The sequence below is a fragment of the Phoca vitulina genome, unplaced genomic scaffold, assembly GCF_004348235.1.
Source record: "Phoca vitulina isolate PV1807 unplaced genomic scaffold, GSC_HSeal_1.0 scaffold100, whole genome shotgun sequence".
Lineage (NCBI taxonomy): Eukaryota > Metazoa > Chordata > Mammalia > Carnivora > Phocidae > Phoca > Phoca vitulina.
Window position 1 is genome coordinate 657,906 of NW_022589803.1, and position 17,440 is coordinate 675,345.

General features: G+C 45.5%; 1 protein-coding gene across 2 annotated transcripts; it reads left to right on the forward strand.

Moving 5' to 3' along the window:
• Positions 1-144: 144 nt before the first annotated feature.
• SNRPD3 (small nuclear ribonucleoprotein D3 polypeptide) lies at positions 145-16,934 on the forward strand. 2 transcript variants are annotated; one of them, XM_032397593.1, is made up of 4 exons: positions 145-840; positions 2,258-2,401; positions 14,653-14,845; positions 16,703-16,934. In XM_032397593.1, the coding sequence occupies exons 2-4, from the start codon at positions 2,276-2,278 to the stop codon at positions 16,762-16,764; spliced, it is 381 nt and encodes a 126-aa protein (XP_032253484.1). In that variant the 5' UTR covers positions 145-840; positions 2,258-2,275; the 3' UTR covers positions 16,765-16,934. The 2 variants fall into 2 exon arrangements, with proteins under 2 accessions (XP_032253484.1, XP_032253485.1); XM_032397594.1 differs by lacking the exon at positions 145-840 and adding an exon at positions 848-999.
• Positions 16,935-17,440: the final 506 nt, after the last annotated feature.

Below are 17,440 nucleotides of genomic sequence, written 5' to 3' on the forward strand. Positions count from 1 at the left end.
GATCTAAACGGGTCCTGGCCATTGGCAGTCTCGGCTTCTGGTAACCCCGCCCCTTTCCCCCCACTCCTCGCGCAGACGCGCAGGCCCTTTCACGCCTCCGTTCCCCGGAAGCTCCGCCCCTTCTCCTAAGCGCGGCCCCCCCAGCCCTGCCTTTCCACCGGCACTGGTTCCCCGGAGACTCTTCACCTTAGCGAACTCCGTCTCTGCCTGGCCGCACTTCTCTGCCAGCCTCAGGCCTAAGGCCAGGTCCTATCCGTACACCGCAGGGCTCCAGGAGACCTAACACTACTTCGACTTCCTTGAGGGACGGCTGTGGGCCGGCTCCCGCTCTACTCGAAACCTGTTTCTCTATCCGTACGGTGAGATACCTCGCCTTACTGAGGGCGCCCCTTACCTGGTGGTGCCGGGTTCCAAAGGTTAAATTGTGAGAGTAGGTCCTGGCCCTCAGCCCCCGATCCGAGGGCCCAAGCCCCAGATCCCCACCTTGCTGTCCAGCCTGTCCCCGGTGTTAGGTGCTTCGAAACGCAAGCCCCTCCCCCCACCCCCTTGACGGCCTATGGATCAGTGTTTCCGGCGGCACCTGGGCCCTGTCACCAGCTCTCTTCCGGGGCCGGAACTATCGTAGCCGAGTCCACGTTTCCCAGCCGGCCGGGTGAGAAGGAAGCAAAGGCAAGACCGCGCTCACCACTAAGAAAAGGAAGGGGCCGGGCCCTACGCGCAGCATTTTGGGAACGCGTGGTATTCTGGGAGCGCGAGACCCGCCATTCGCTTTGCTCACGCCTTCGCAGTCGCTAGAGTTGCCGCGGCACCGGAAAGGAAGAGTAGGCCGGAGCCGGTGAGGTGAGGCCGGGAGCAGGCGAGGGTAGACCCGAAGCATCCGTGAGGGGCCTGGGGCTGGAGAAGGACGCGCTGCCGAGCAACTCTGGGAGGTTCGGGGAGGGAGAAGAGCGGGAAGCCCGGGTCACTCAAACATCAGCGTTGCCTCTCTAGCGCCTGAAAGTGAGTTCTCATTAGCTTTTCCCCAAAGTACATGCTCTTCGTTTTCTGTACCTCTCCAGGCCATGTTTTTCCGAACATACAGGCAATAGTTTTGAAATATTTCTGGCTGCCTCCTTCCCCCAAGTTCTCTCTGGGCAATCCTTTTCAAAGTTGTTTGCATCTCTGCCCCCATCCCCCTTTCAGGCACTGGTCCTCTCATGCTTTCCATATTGTTACAGAAGCCTTATCAAGTTTCCTTGCTTCTAAACTGTTTGAAAAAAAAAATAAACTGTGTTTGATCCATTTGTAAGTGCTGCTGCCTTTTTATTGGATCATTCCTTACCCATAGTCCTGCAATAGTTCCCCGCTGTCTTCAGCATAAAAGCCAAACTCCTAAGGCTACTTCCTCACCGAGGGAACCTGTCTTTCCCAACCTCATGTTCCCTTTCCAATCTTGAACACACATGATGTGTCCCAGCCTTCATTTGTTGCTCATCTGGGAATATGAAATCTACTGCTTGTTTCTTTTATTTACATGAAATCAGGTGATTTCCCTGATTGTTTTTCCTCCAAATATTTCCTGCTTATAGCACGTTGTCCCTTTGTGAACACTTTATTTTCTATTTAACCTTGAAGAAGTGGAGGGTCAGTGGGTACTTAATGAGTCGAATTAAATGCACAGCCTCTTCTAGATTTGCCTGGATCCTTTGGTCTATATCTGTATTGCCCAGTACTTTAGCCACTAGCCCAAGGCCATTGACCTCTTGAAATGTGGCTAATGTGATTTATTTCACTTTAAGTTTAGTTTAAGTAGCTACATGTGGACTGTGGCTACTGTATTGGACAGCTCAGGTCTATATCATGGGTTCTCAAAGTGGTGTCATCCACAACTATGGGTTGGCATGTACATCGTGTGGTATGTACATTTCAATCCCCTGTCCCCAACACACACAGTATTGGTTACTGGTTATTTGATGAAGATAAAGAGGCATATGGTAGCAGGGAGGGAGATGGAAGGCACTTTATTCTCATCCCATTAGCTTTCCTCTCTCTAGCCCCCCCCCCCTTTTTCACCATCCCCCATCTTTTATGTATTTGCCAGATGAGTTCCTCACACTAGGAATTAAGCTTTTTTTTTTTTTTTTCCCCTGTGGAAAATGGCAGCTTTGGCATTCTTACTAAATTTTATGGAGTGTCAGGCCTTAAGGGAGTTATGATATGTGCCACATGACTTCTTAGGCCCTAAAGGATGAACTAACTATTGTCTCTCTCACTGTAGAGCTCTTTTCCTGCCAAGATGTCTATTGGTGTGCCGATTAAAGTCCTACACGAGGCTGAGGGTCACATTGTGACATGTGAGACAAACACTGGTGAGGTGTATCGTGGGAAGCTCATTGAGGCGGAGGACAACATGAACTGCCAGGTACCCTGCTTTCCACATGAGGTTATGGGGGAAGCTTGGGCCTCTGTCTTGGAGCACAGAAAGATAGTGATTGGAGGTCTTTTTGAAGTTCCCCTCCTTGAACAGTTATTTATGGAGCGCCTGATGTGTGCCAGGCACTGTTATAGTTGCTGCTGATATGGGCATAAATAAGAGCTATTTAGAAGTGTGTTTTCTCCATCCTATGATCATCTTCTCCTATATTTTGGAGACTTCTTTAAAAGAAGTGGCACTGTTCCCTTCAGTAGAATCTGTCAGGTTCAGGGCCATTCTCCATTTGCCCCTACATGTTTGTGTAACTGCTTTGCAGTTAGTGGAATCTTCCACTCACATACCATGTTTATTTTCCATCTTTCTTGGAAGAGGAGTTTCATTTGATTATAGCAACTACCTTATGAGGTAGGCAGGTTCGGTGATAGTTTTGTCATCCATAAAATAGGGAGAATAAGATTAAAAGACTTCATCTACTGAATGTCCTTCCGCTAACAAGTATTGGAGCAGCTTCCTCATACTGTGCCCTTCCCATGGCACTCTTTTGCATTTTGCTAATAATCATGTGAGTTTGTATAGCATTGCTTTGGCAAGGTGTATCAGCACACTTTCTCCTTTGTTCTTTAAATCATCAGTTAAGAACTTGGGCTTCAGAATCAGAGATGTGGGTTTGGATCCTAATTATCTGACCTTGATCATGTTAATTGCTTCAGTTTCCTTGTCTCTAAAATGGGAATGGTGTTATTTTATGTCCTCTGAGACATAGTTGCCAAGGCAGAATTGTTGTGCAAGAGATTTATTGGGGGAAGTAATAATGAAGGATAAAGGAGAGGGAGTAGGAGTAACCAGGAGAGCTTTCAATCTATTACTGATCTGGTGCTGGGGAAAGGAGAGGGAAAAGACAAGATTGAGTGGGAAGAGCCTTATACCGCAGCGAATCTCTGAGGAAGTCTCAGCCAGCAGGAGTTGCTCATTAGAAGAGTGTAGCATGGGGCAGAAATGGCCTGGGTCTAGGATCCCCATTGTGATCACTCATTGGCTGGCAGCCTGGGGAGACAGTGGCTTCAGGGTGAATGCTGTGATGGATCCCATAGGTGGCAGCTGGAGACTGTCAGCTCCATGCATGCCTCATAGCCTGATGACCCTTGCGGGGAGATCTGAGCAGTGCATTCTGAAGACCGCAATAGGGATAACACCCACACCCTGGGGCTGTTCTACAGATCAGATTAGTTATGTATGTGCAGCAGCTAGTTTCACACCACGCAGATTTTACATGTCCACATGTAGTTTCTGTTAATGTTTTCTAGGTGATAAAACCGAAGGTCAGAAACAGGGGCGCCTGGGTGGCTCAGTCGTTAAGTGTCTGCCTTCGGCTCAGGTCATGATCCCGGGGTCCTGGGATCGAGCCCCGCATCGGGCTCCCTGCTCGGCGGGAAGCCTGCTTCTCCCTCTCCCACTCCCCCGCTTGTGTTCCTGCTCTCACTAACTCTCTCTTTGTCAAATAAATAAATAAAATCTTTAAAAAAAAAAAAAAAAAGAAAGAGAAGGTGACTTCCCTAAGATCACACTGCAGATCAGGTGTCCTATCTATTGCTTCGCAGCGTTCACTTATTTACTTGTGATAGCTCTATAGCTTTGAGCATCATCTTCCTGCCACGTTGACCAGTGGGGCCAGTTCCCTGGCTCAGGGAGATAGACATCTAGTGACTGCAGGTTTCTCTCTTCAGTGTTGATGCCATACAGGTAGATGGTGTGGGCTTTCTAAAGGTCCTGTGGGGCTTTGCCTGCCTTGTCTTTGTGAGGCACCCCTGTCATAGATCCAGTCCTCTGGTTTAAGGCATCCTCATCCATTTTAAGGTACTTTATTTTGATGAGTAGAATGCAAGGCTGGGGGTAAGGCACCTTAATGTGTTTATTCAGCTATTTATTTGGACAACTGACTGAGTTTTCAGGGCCTCAAACTGCCCATTTGTAATGTCTGACCAGATGACCTTGGTGGTCTCTCAAATGTAGCCAGTGTGATATAAAGCACACAGCCTGGTGATAGGTCTGGAATCAGGTTGCAGCCCGCTACCTTGTGTGACTTGGGTCCAGCTTTGGACCTCCCTCACCCTCTGTTCCCTCCTTTCTTTTTTTTTTTTTTAAAGATTTTATTTATTTGACAGAGACACAGCGAGAGAGGGAACACAAGCAGGGGGAGTGGGAGAGGGAGAAGCAGGCTTCCTGCCGAGCGGGGAGCCCAATGCGGGGCTCGATCCCAGGACCCTGGGATCATGACCTGAGCCGAAGGCAGCCGCCCAACCGACTGAGCCACCCAGGCGCCCATGTTCTCTCCTTTCTAAGTCAGGATTAAAAATAACACCTCAGCCTCAGCATTATAGTGCAGAATAAATGAGTGAATGCATGTCAGGTGGGGGGAGCCAGTCACTTGCTTCCCGCTTATGTTAATCTGCTAGGGCTGTCATAACAAAGTGTCACACTGAGTGGCTTAAACAAGCATATTTATTCCCTCAGAGTTCTGGAGGCAAGAGGTTTGAGATCAAGGTGTCACAGGGTTAGTTCTTCTGAGGGCCATGAAGGAAGGATCTGTTCCAGGCTTCTCTCTGTGGCCTGTAGATGGCTCTCTCCTTCCTGTATCTTCACATGGTTTTCCTTCTGTGTGGATCTGTATCCTGATCTCTCATAAGGACACAAGTCACATTGAATTAGGGCTCAGTTACCTCTGTAAAGATCCAGACTCTAAATATGGTCACATTCTGAGGTACTGGGGGCTTTAGACTTCAACAGATGAATTGGAGGCAGTTAGGATTCAGCCTATAACACTGCCCATGCCCAGATGCTGAGGCTTTGCTGGGTTTATGTAAGCCTGGCTTACTGAATAAAAACCAGCAGGCTAAGGCAGAGCCGAATATATTGCGGTAAGCCCAGCACAGTTCATTCACATATCCCCAGGATGCGTGAAACCAATGGCTCCTGCAGTTCCTGCTGCTTTCCTTCCTTCCTGGCCCCAGTTAGTCTGCCCTTTGGGGATGAGAGCATCCCCTTAGCACTTTCTAGCCTTTGCTAGAGGACAGCTGGAGTTTAGTGTTTGCCATTGGATGTTGGGTTTTAATAACTTTTGTTTTTTCTCAAGATTTATTTATTTATTTATTTATTTTAGCACGCTTGCGGGAAAGAGTGGGGGGAGGGGCAGAGAGAGAGAATCCTGAAGCAGACTCCCAGCTGAGTGTGGAGCCCAACACGGGGATCGATCTCACGACCTGGAGATCATGATCTGAGCTGAAATCAAGAGTCAGCTGCCCAACTGACTGAGCCATGCAGGTGCCCCTAACATTTTTTATTACAAAAGTGTGGTGGGTCACACACTACAAAGATTTGGAAAACAGATAAGAGCATCTCCCCACAACCACAGTTGGCATTGACTTTTTTTTTCCCCCTTAGGAAGGTGTCTTGTGTTTCTAGTATTTATTTTTTACTCTGTCTGCTTTCAAAAAGTGTTAGAGGTAGGGGGCGCCTGGGTGGCTCAGTTGGTTAACCGTCTGCCTTTGGCACAGTTTGTGATCTCAGGGTCCTGGGATCGAGCCCTGCATCAGGCTCCCTGCTCAGTGGGGAGTCTGCTTCTCCCTCTGCCCCCCACTGCACCCACTCGTGTTCTCTGCCTCTCTCAAATAAAATCTGTAAAAAAAAAAAAAAAAAAAAAAAAAGAGGTGGTTTATAAAAAATTATGCGATAAGGTAAAAATGGACAGATAGGTCAAGATGCAGGTAACTTGGGGTAGACCCTAAAGTGAAGCCAGGCAGGCAGTTAGTACCCAGAAATGTAAATCTGAATCCCTGTACATTTAATAAAGGCATATTCTGTTCTAAGCTACTTAGAGGCCCGGCAGACGGAAATCAGCAGTTCTAAGGTGCGTAGGGTCCTTAAGATAAAATACCAATTGTGTGGTTTTCTCTGGCAGTCAGATGTGGAAGACATTTTTCCCCTTGGCCCTGATAAAAGAGATATAGTCATACTATTAGGTAATGTCATCACCAACATCCCCATACAAAACACACCTTTTTGGGTTCCTCAGATATTTTTAATGTAGCCTGTTACCACAGCTCTTTTTTGACCATGCAAATGTAATCTATGCAAGCATTAATCCTAGGATGAGGTCCTTGAAATGGGCTCATAGGGTCAGAGGGTGTAGATACTTCTTTGCATCTGAGGTTTGGCTGGCAAGGCAGGGAGTCTTGTCCTCCCGCTCTGTACTCCACAGCTGCGAGGCAAGCATAGTCCGCTGGCCCGTGCTGCAGGATGTGGCATCATCTTTAGGTGACAGAGCCCCGCAAGTGCTGCTGCGAGCATCTCCTGAGGGCCCTGTGTGCATTGGGGTGAGCAAGGCCTCTGTGGCTCTCCATGTGGCTTTCTTGAGCTGATCTTTGTCTGTAGCAGAGATGGGACCTGATGGAGGAGTGTATCACATCTTTTGCCCAGCCTGGATATGGATGATCTAAAGCCAGAGGTCCCCAAATGGGGAAGTTTCTGTTCTTGGTTTTATGTACTTACCATGGTTTTGAAGCATCCTGTTTTTATCAAATGTCAGGGAGGGAATGAAGAGATTTTTCTTCAAAATAAAAAGTATATATATTTCTTAAGAATACTTCTAGTCAAATATTTGGTAAAATATTAAAAACCAAAAAGGAGCTTTAAGGTGAGGAATTATGAGTAGAAATAAGCACATTATTTTTATTTTATAGACTAGCTTATATTTATGTAACCTTTTGGGGGCAACTTTTATGGCTATGGATTTTATTAGGTATCCAGTGTGAAGGGTCCCTGGAGGTTCTTTGTAGAGTCTTAGTGAATGCTAGAAGTGTTCTCTGGGCTCGGCTTAGAGTCAAACACCTTAAATGTATTCAGACATTTAGGACATCTCATAATTTTTTTATGATGAAAGTTTATTATATTTAAACATATAAGTAAAAGGGCACCTGGGTGGCTCAGTTGGTTAAGCGACTGCCTTCGGCTCAGGTCATGATCCTGGAGTCCCAGGATCGAGTCCCGCATCAGGCCTCCTGCTTAGCAGGGAGTCTACTTCTCCCTCTGACCCTACCCCCTCTTGTGCTCTCTCACTCTCTCTCTCTCAAATAAAATAAAAACCTTTTTAAAAACAAAATAAAAAATAAACATATAAATAAAAATTAAAAATAAACATATAAATAGTTTCTGCAAGTCAAAAATGTTAATTTCCCAATTAAAAGTGGACCCAAGTCATAAAATGGCTAATTAACAAAAGAAAAATATGTAAAGCGGACATTTAACATACAAAAATAATGGCCTTATTAATATTTAGACATGCAAATTGGGAAACAGTAAGAATTTCTAAACTTACAGGGTGCCAAAATAAAATTAGTAGTTCTACCAAGGGTTCCTTACTAGTCTGCCAGTAGAAGTATAGATTGTTAAATCCTTTCTGGAAAACACATTTAATATACATCAACATAGAAAAGTTCCTGCCCTTTAGTGCTGTAGTTCTACTTCTAAAAATTGTTTTTAGTACAGGGCTGTTTTATTTTTATTTTTTTTCTTAAGATTTATTTATTTATTTTAGAGAGAGAGCAGGAAGGTAGGGAGGCAGAGGGAGAGGAAGAGAGAAAATCCCAAGCAGACTCCTGGCTGAGCATGGAGCCCATGCAGGACTTGATCCCTCCACCCTAGATCTGACCTGAGCTGAAACCAAGAGTCAAACACCTAACTAACTGACAGAGCCACCCAGGTGCCCCTGCAGTGCTGTTTTTAATGATGAAAACCTAAAAACAACAAACATTTCTAATGAGTTAAATAAATTATGATTAAACAAATTAGGGTACATTACAAACAATATTATTCATCCAGTTAAATAACATGGAAGAATATTTAACGTCATGGGAAAATGCTGTTGAGCTAAGTGGGAAAAAATATAAAACTCTACAATATGTTCCCAGTTTTATAAAAATAAAGCCAAATTATAAGTGATACATAAAAATGCATTAAGTTTTTGAGCAAAACCAAAGTGAGTAGTTCTCTTTTGGTGGAAATTAAATGGGATTAAAAACATTTTTATATATATGAGGTTTGGCTGGCAAGGCAGGGAGTCTTGTCCTCCCGCTCTGTACTCCACAGCTGCAAGGCAAGCAGAGTCCGCTGGCCCGTGCTGCAGGATGTGGCATCATCTGTAGGTGACAGTCCTGCAAAATATTGTTGTTTTTTGTGTGGTGGGGGGGGTTGGTTGGTTGTTTTGTTGTTGTTGTTTTTAAGCAATCTCTATACCCACCGTGGGGCTTGAACTCAGGACCCTGGGATCAAGAGTCCCATGCTCTTCCGACTCAGCCAGCCAGGCGCCCCATGGGGGATTAAAATTCTTAAGAAAAAAAAAACTTTTTTTTTCCACTTTAAAAATTAAAATATGTGTTAAGTTTATGATCATGAAGCACAGTAAAGATTATTTAAAAAGAAGAGGGTAGGGGCACCTGGGTGGCTCCGTCAGTTAAGCGTCTGCGTTCGGCTCAGGTCATGATCCCAGCGTCTTGGGATCGAGGCCCGCATCAGGCTCCCTGCTTAGCAGGGAGCCTGCTTCTCCCTCTTCCTCTACCTGCTGTTCCCCCTGCTTGTGCTTGCTCTCTTTCTCTGTCAAATAAATAAAAATAAAATCTTAAAAAAAAAAAAAGAGGGTATGCAACTAGTAGATAAATAAAGTCCTGGGGTTCTAATATACAGTACAGTAATTAGAGGCAACAAAACTATTATAGGCATTAAACTTGCTGAAATAAGAGATCTTAATTATTCTCATCACCAAGAAATGATAATTATATGACTTGATAAAGAAGTTAATGCTACAGTGGCAGTCATTGTAATATAAATGTAGCAAATCAGTATATTGTATACCTTAAACTTACACAATGTTATAGATCAGTTATATCTCAATAAAACAAAAAGACCCAGAAAATTAGATAAAAGAAGAGAGTAGGAGCACCTGGGTGGCTCAGTCCATCAAGCGTCAGCCTTCGGCTCGGCTCAGGTCATGATCCCAGGGTCCTGGGAGATCTCAAGCCCCACATCGGAGCCTGCTTCTCCCTCTCCCTCTGCCACTCCCCCTGCTTATGCTCTTTCACTCTCTGTCAAATAAATAAATAAATAATAATAATAGGGGTGCGTGGGTGGCTCAGTCGCTAAGCATCTGCCTTCGGCTCAGGGCATGATCCCAGGGTCCTGGGATCGAGCCCCACATTGGGCTCCCTGCTCCACGGGAAGCCTGCTTCTCCCTCTCCCACTCCCCCTGCTTGTGTTCCCTGCTCTCACTCTCTCTCTCTCTCTGTCAAATAAATAAACTCTTAAAATAATAATAATGAGATTTAAAAAAAGAAGAGGGTAAATGATCAAATCCAAAATTTCACTTCTTAAAGCAATTATAATTCCTGGAAATTTTGGTGGGAGAGAGTGATAGAGTTCAGAGACTCTCCTGGAGCCGAGATGGTGCTTTTGGGGCTTTAGCATGACCACCCCATCACTGACTGGACTGTTCAAACACTATTTTTTTGGTTATGGAATAATGGTCTGTGGGAAAATGGCCTGTGCATGATTTCTTTCTGTAAAAATGATAACCTGAGAGAAGCTCTCACATGACTGTCAGAAAACTGCCCAGAATTAACATCAGGAACGTTTTTGAATTTTCTGAATGCAGGGTGGTTGGGAATTTCTCCAGATACGCTTTCTAGCTAGAATGAAAAACTACTTATCTATATGTTATCTATATATGCAGTGTTTTCCTCTCTGTGCCATTCAATTCAGGATCATGTATTATACTTAGTGATCAGCTTGCTTTGTGCTTCTTTAGTCTGGGACAGTTCTTCTGCTTTTGCTTTTCACAGCATTGACATTTTCGAAGAATAATGACCAGTTAATTTGTTTTAGAATGTCTTTTGATTGGGGTTTCTGTGGTGTTTCCTCATGATTGGATTTGGGGTTTGTTTTGTTTGTGTGGGGTACTGTTTGTGGCTGTTACTGTGTAAGTGACTTCTTCTCCTTCAGGTGTCACTAGGAGGCCCAAAACACTTGTTTGCCCCTTACTGGTGCATGTTAACCTTGATAATTTGGTTGAAGTGTTGTGTGGTCTCTCCACTGTATGTTCTTTTTCCTTTGGCAACTAATGAGAATTTTGTGAGGGAGGTTCTTTAAATAATTATCTTGTGAGTATTCTGTTTCTCATCACCACCTCCACCACCCCCCTTTTATCATCCAGTGAAGATTCTTGCTTGAATCTTTTTACCATGACGGTTGCAAAAGAATGTTGTTTTTTTTTTTTAGTTTTTAAGATTTATTTATTTATTTGAGAGAGAGAGGGAGCACGCACGTGAGAGGGAGGGGCAGAGGGAGAGGGAAAGAGAATCTCAAGCAGACTCCAGAGTGGGGCTCGATCTCACGACCCTGAGATCACGACCTGGGCCGAAACCAAGAGTCGGATGATTAACCCACTGTGCCACCCACGTGCCCGAGAATGTTTTTTGTTTATAACTCCATCATTCTTTCTATTAACTAGGTCTGCTGTATGGAAGAGCCTTCCCTTATTCCCAATTTATTCATTCATTTATTATCAGTATAGGCTCATGGGTTTCTGTTTCATTAAATGGGTTATAATCTGTTACTATCATTATTTTGATTGATTTATCCCAAATTTGTCCAGAAGATGACTCCTTTTGTGTCCTTTTGGTGTCTCCTGGCCATTTTGGGGGAGCACATCCTTAACTTTCTGGAATAAGATGTTTGTTGCAGGCTCATCTTTTACCTTCCCTAACCCAGCTCTGGAATCAGCCATTTCTTCAGGTAGCCTTGGTTTCTTTTTGGTTGGGAGTAGAATTTAAAAACCAAGATCTGGGTACTGTTAAATATTTTAAAAGTCTTAGTTTAACGTGTCAAGCTAAGAGCCGTCTCCAAAAGGCTGTGTTTAATAGTACCAGAAATTTCCATTCATGAGGCGCCTAGGTGTCACAGTGGGTTAAGCATCCACTCTTGGTTTCAGCTCAGCTCAGGTCATGATCTCAGGCTCATGAGATCAAGCCCCATGTCAGGCTCTGCACCCAGCAGTGGTGGGCGGCGGGGAGGGAGTGTGGTGGTGGTGGGGTCTGCTTGAAGATTCTCTCCCTCTGCCCCTCCCCCCACCCTCGAGCACGTGTGCTCTGTCTCTCTTTCTCTCTCTAAAATAAATGAATAACTTAAAGGGGAAAAAAAGTAGTACCAGAAACTTCCATTCATTGCATGTTTATTCTGTACCAGGCACTATGCTAGTGTTTTTTATGTACAATCAATCTTTCAGTTATCACAGGACCTCTCTGAGGACAAGCTTCCGGATGCCCAGGGTGACCAAGCATAGAAGGAACGGATCTAAATCCAAGTCTGAGTCCCAAATCTCTGATCTTAACCGTAGTCTCTGAAGATGAGGTGTATAATAAACCTGCTAGGTCCTGTTGCTTCTAGAAGTGTCAGACCCTCACTCTGACTATCAGATTTCAGGCAAGAAGATGAGTAGAAGGGAGCAAAAGAGGGAGGCTCTGCTATTAATGGTAGGGGAGGGGACCAGACATTTGTTGAGCACTTGCTGTGTGCCCCACAACAGGGATGTTGTGATTGATGACCCTAAAGCACGCCAACATTGCTTTATAGTCCTGGAGTTAGTGCTCTCCTCTTGGCCCTGTGTGAGGAAATTCCCACAGTTTTGACTGTACTAAGATCTTCTCTCTCCCCCAAGATGTCACTTTCAGTTGGGCACCTGGTTTATGCCACCTATGTTTCATTATGGGTGTTTGGGAAAGTGGGAAGTTTGAGTAGAGTGGGTATTCCTACCTGACTTCATTGAAACCTAGTTCACTCAAGTTGTTGCCTTTGGCTTATGATGGAGACATAGCTTGGGCTTACTAACAAGCTGTATAGGTGGGTGGGACTGGGGGGTTTTATACACAGCACAGCCATTTCTCTGCTGGTGCTGCAGGGGGGCGCATGAGAACAGTAGCCGACCTGGTCATTATTAGGGTTGTCATAGGAGTCAGTTGATGCTGGACCCTTTCCTGCGTCAGCCAGGACACATCCATTTGTGAAAACCGTTTGTCCTGTTGGTCTTACAGAACACCCTCTGTCAGGGATTCTCCAAGTGGGTTGGGGAGGTTGTAGCAGAGGAAGGGGGGAGATGTATGTACTGGAATGTACTAGAGGAGAAGTAGCTTAGCAGTAGCATAGCCTCCAAAATAGATGTCTTGACTGTCATTTAGATTCATTGTTTACTGAGCTTCTAATATATGCTGGGTAATAGGAACAGCGTTTAGACATATTTGTCTCATTTAGTTAGCTCCTTAACTATTTGAGGAAGTAAGTGATCTGATGGTGATCTGATGTATGGTTTCAGAGTGAATGATGATGAGGAAGTGGTGATCTGATGTATGGTTTCAGAATGTGGGTTTATAGTTAGACCTGAGTTTATAGTGCTCTGTAGGCCACACAGGTAGTGTGACCTTAGGCAGAAGAATAGAGAGTGGGTAAGAGTGTGGCCTCTAAGGACAGGCCTGCCTCTGCTGGCTGTGCCTCTTTATCTCTAGTGGGGATGGCGATGATCTCTATCTTGTAGAATCGTGTGATCTGTAGGAGTTATGATGTGAAATTGCCTGGGATACTAATAAGTGCTCAATAAAAGTTGGCTTTGTTAGTCATACTTCATGTTCACTTGTGGCACCAGAGGTTATGGTATTCTTTTTTTTTTAATTTATTTGAGAGAGTGAGCACAAGCAGGGGGAGGGGCAGAGGGAGAAGCAGACTCCCTGCTGGATGCAGAGCCCGACGCGGGGCTTGATCCCAGGACCCCAAGATCACAACCTGAGCTGAAGTCAGACACTTAACTGACTGAGCCACCCAGGCGCCTCCAGAGGTTATGGTATTCTTTGAGGCAGGAACAGAATGGCAAGGATTTAGAACCTGTGTGGAAGTTTGTTAAGAAACTAGGAATGTTGAGCCTGGAGTAGAAGATTTATGGGAAACTTGAGCCCTATTACTCCTGAGGGTGGAACAGGGGCAGTGGGTTGAAGCTCTACAGACCATTCCAACTGCACAGATTTAGCGAGGATGGCCCTAGAGTGTTGTTAGTCTTTTTGCAAACTGGGTGTTCAGGCAGAGGCTGGGTGGCCAGTTAGCACTTTGAGGAAAAGAATGAGTATAAGGTGGCAACAAGCCAGTCAGAAATCTGGGGACACAGCACCTCTCTCTGCAATGGGCTTTGACCTATTCTGAATAAATGTATATACTGTTTCATCCAGAGGACTCAAAATAAGCTACTTTTTGTGGTAAATGTGGTGCCTGTTGAGGTTGGCACTGGCACGTTTAGGTTCCCTTCCTATGCCAAGCCCGTCTGCTGGCTGGTCTCACCTCTAGGCTCCCTGTCTCTCCATCCCACAGTTTATCCATGTTGGCATATTTGATCTTTGGAGGCTTTGCTATCCTAACCCTGTCCACTCTCCCTCTGTCCACAAATGAATGAGCCCCATAGTCTCCCAAGGTGATAACTTTTTCCCCCTCCCAATTGCTCTGCTCCAGTCCTTGTATCCTGTAGGTTCGTGCCCAAGTGTCCGGTCTCTCGGTGTAGGCTCTCGCCTCACACCTCTCCCAATATTCTGAGCCATTCGTACAGGCACTGCCCCCTATACTTCTCATCCCTAGGCGTTGAAGCTAGAGGGGCTCTGTCCCACTTTGTCGAGTGTGCACTCTGGGAGGATAGGAGCTGCCTCTGGTGCACGCTCATGACCTTCGTGGTGCCTTTGCAGTGTATGTGCCGGGCAGATGCAGGACAAGACAGAGTTTGGACAAGTGGTTCACAGCTGTTTTGATTAGAGTTTTTCACCATGAGAACCCTTCACATGCTGGCAAGGGAGGCAGTATCCAGAGTTAGGGCTCTGGAGTCAGGCCAGCTGGATTTGAATCTGGGTTCTTTCATTCTGGCTGTTGGACTTTGGACAAGTGCTTTAGGTTTTTTTAATCTGTAAAAAACGGGAATGCCTGTAGCCTATCCTGGAGGTGCTGTGAAGACCAAATATGTGAAGTGCTTTGCCTGGCTCCTTTATTTCATGATGTTGGTTTGTGCATTTCTGGACTTCCCCTACCACCAGCCAAGGCTCCCCCTCTTTGTGTGTCCTTGTTGTGTGCTGGTGCTGTTGGCCCTTGTTGACGAGCTGGTGATTCCCTTCCAGATGTCCAACATCACAGTCACATACAGAGACGGCCGAGTGGCACAGCTGGAGCAGGTGTACATCCGTGGCAGCAAGATCCGCTTTCTCATTTTGCCTGACATGCTGAAAAATGCGCCCATGTTAAAGAGCATGAAAAATAAAAACCAAGGCTCAGGGGCTGGCCGGGGAAAAGCTGCTATTCTGAAGGCCCAAGGTATGTGCTCCTCTTGCACTGTTTTTAACATATGTGTTTGTCCTGTATCTTTTAGGAAAGGGCCCTGTCAGTTGCCTGGGCATGGGGGTGGAGTTGGACTTCAGCCATCTCCACACCCACTGCCACCCTGCAGTCTTGGGGCCCCCACCTCTGAGGGGCTGGGGGCCATGTCTCGTCTTCTCTGTCTTGCCTCACCTGATCACATTCATAGGGTTTATGCAAAATCCAAAGTGCCTCCTTAGAAAGAAGAAGGGGACACCTGTCTTAAATGAGAGAGTGGATGAGTCTCCTATAATGAATTTCTAGCAGGCCCCTTTGTTTCCAGAAATTCTGTCCAAAGAGTCTGGGGGAGGCTTGCTCTTATTTAGTTTGCTGAGCAGGGGCACTGTGGTATGGATTAGCTGCCACCTAAAGCAGTGGGGCAACAGTTCCCTGAGAGCTGGGGGTGTTTATGGACACCCAGCGTAAGTGGGGCGAAATGCGGACAGTAGGGATCCATTTTCACTTAAGAAATAAGCAGTTTTAAGCCATCTTTACCCATTATAGGGACTGGACTTCTGTTTTCAAATATTCTTATATTTGAAAATAAATCCTTCCTTTAGCATGTTCCCAGTGATCCATTGACCTTCCTTAGTCTGGCCTTTCTTTTGGGTTAGCCCAGTCAGAGGTTTTATCTTTGGGTCCATGAAAAGCTCTGCCATGTGATTATCTAGGAAGCAAGTGCATTCATTAGAAACTATCTGAGTATCGGTAAAAAGATTTGTAGTGCAGGAAAGTCACTGGATTCTCCTTCAGTATCTTTTTTTGCTGTGCATATTTTATATATGAGGTAGTTTTTGAATTTAAAGGTGCAATAGAGTAATCCTTTAAAATGTCCTTCAAAAACACTGATGGGAGAATCTCCTTTCCCTTCCTAGGTAAGTGGCATTTGTAGAACCGGAAGCTCTGGACCTTTTGTCCTGGTGAAGGAATGGTTTTCAGGAATACTGGTTTTCCTACTAGAACTGCTGTTCTCTCTGCTTTCTCAGGGAAGAGCTGCCCTCATTGTCACTGTATAACTGCACCATCATCTCTAACAAAGGTGCAACCTAGTAGCTGTGCACTAGAAGGCACTTGGCTGTGAGTTTGCCCACGCCCACTGGCTTCTGCCTGAGCCATCTGTGCCTCTGTCAGTCCCTTGCTCTGGTTCTTTTCAGCATGTGGCTGGGCTCTTGGGTGACTTTCCTCCCTCTTCAAGGGGCTCTAGAAGATGGAAGAGGGGTAAGGCTCCAATTAGTAGCCATCAGAATATTTTTACCTGTCCTTCAAAGCCACTGGACCTCTCCTGGAACTCTTGGAGTCACAGAGAACAGCAGCTTGTATGCCCTTTGAATGGGGAGTGGTTTTATTTGTTTTGTTATTAGGAAACATTTTATATTGCAGAATAGCTTAAAAAATAATAAGACCTGTTACCCAGATTTAACAGATGTTTAACTATTTGTTTCAGAATTTTAAGTGTGAATTAAGTTCATCTGTCCTGTTTTATTAGCTTCCCCTTGGCCAGCGCTGGGAATTCATCTTTTCTGTGGTTCTCAGGCTTGCTCCCCAAACCACCTTAGCTCTCAACACCCTGACTCCCAGCCTCATATTGAGAGCAGTGGTGGACCGGAAGGCAGGAGTTTTGGAAGGCACTCCAACTCTGATGCCAGCCACAAGTCCTCATGCAATGAGGAAATGCCATGGGGTGGGCATGGTGTTGGACCGGGTGGCCTTTCAGGCCCCTTCCTGTGCCCGTGTCCAAGGGCTCTGGCTGCTCCGTGGCATGAGCATTCGCTGACTGCACTGACCTGGCCTTGTCCTTTCTTTCCCACCTTTCAGTGGCTGCGAGAGGAAGAGGACGTGGAATGGGGCGTGGAAACATCTTCCAGAAGCGAAGATAAATTTATCTGTTGAACAGAACTTTGCCATTATTATTTTCTTTTAGGTTATCTGGGTTCAGGGGGGTGTGTGCTTATGTATATGTTCTAGATTTTCTTTTGACATCTTTCTCTTTAGATCAGGGGAAATGTTAAACTAAATAAATATGGTGGTCTTTTTTGTTGTTGCTTTTTTTTTTTTTTTTTTTAAGATTTATGTATCTGAGAGAGAGCGCAAGCATGCTGGGGGGTGGGGCGTGCGGAGCAGAGGGAGAGGGAGAGAGAAACCCAAGCAGACGCCATGCTGAGCACTGAACTGGATATAGGGCTGTCTCATGACCCTGAGATCACAACCTGAGCCGAAACCAGGAGTCGAATGCTTAACCAACTGAGCCACCCAGGTGCCCCTGTTGTTTTTCTTTTTGAAAAAATAAGGACTGTGTGTTCATTGTGGGGTTTGGTGTTCTCTTTGCTTTGGCAGCAGGTTAAATTTTGACACCCAGGAAGATACCCTGGGAGAATGCCAGTACTTTGAAATAGCACAGTTACTGATAAGAGTTTAAGCTACTGTTCCAGGCCAGTTGCTGGTTAAACCCTCGGAAAAACTCCAAGAACACACAGATAGATGTCTCATTGGTCTTCAGACACAAGCATTTGTACGGTGCTTTGTTCAGGTAACCTCTGTGGAGATTTCATCAGC

Excerpts from the sequence above, each read along its gene's own strand:
- SNRPD3 (XM_032397593.1), top strand. The coding sequence starts at position 2,276 with ATGTCTATTGGTGTGCCGATTAAAGTCCTACACGAGGCTGAGGGTCAC. Across the intron at positions 2,402-14,652 it reads AGGACAACATGAACTGCCAG|ATGTCCAACATCACAGTCAC; the intron begins GTACCCTGCTTT and ends ATTCCCTTCCAG. Across the intron at positions 14,846-16,702 it reads TGCTATTCTGAAGGCCCAAG|TGGCTGCGAGAGGAAGAGGA; the intron begins GTATGTGCTCCT and ends CCCACCTTTCAG.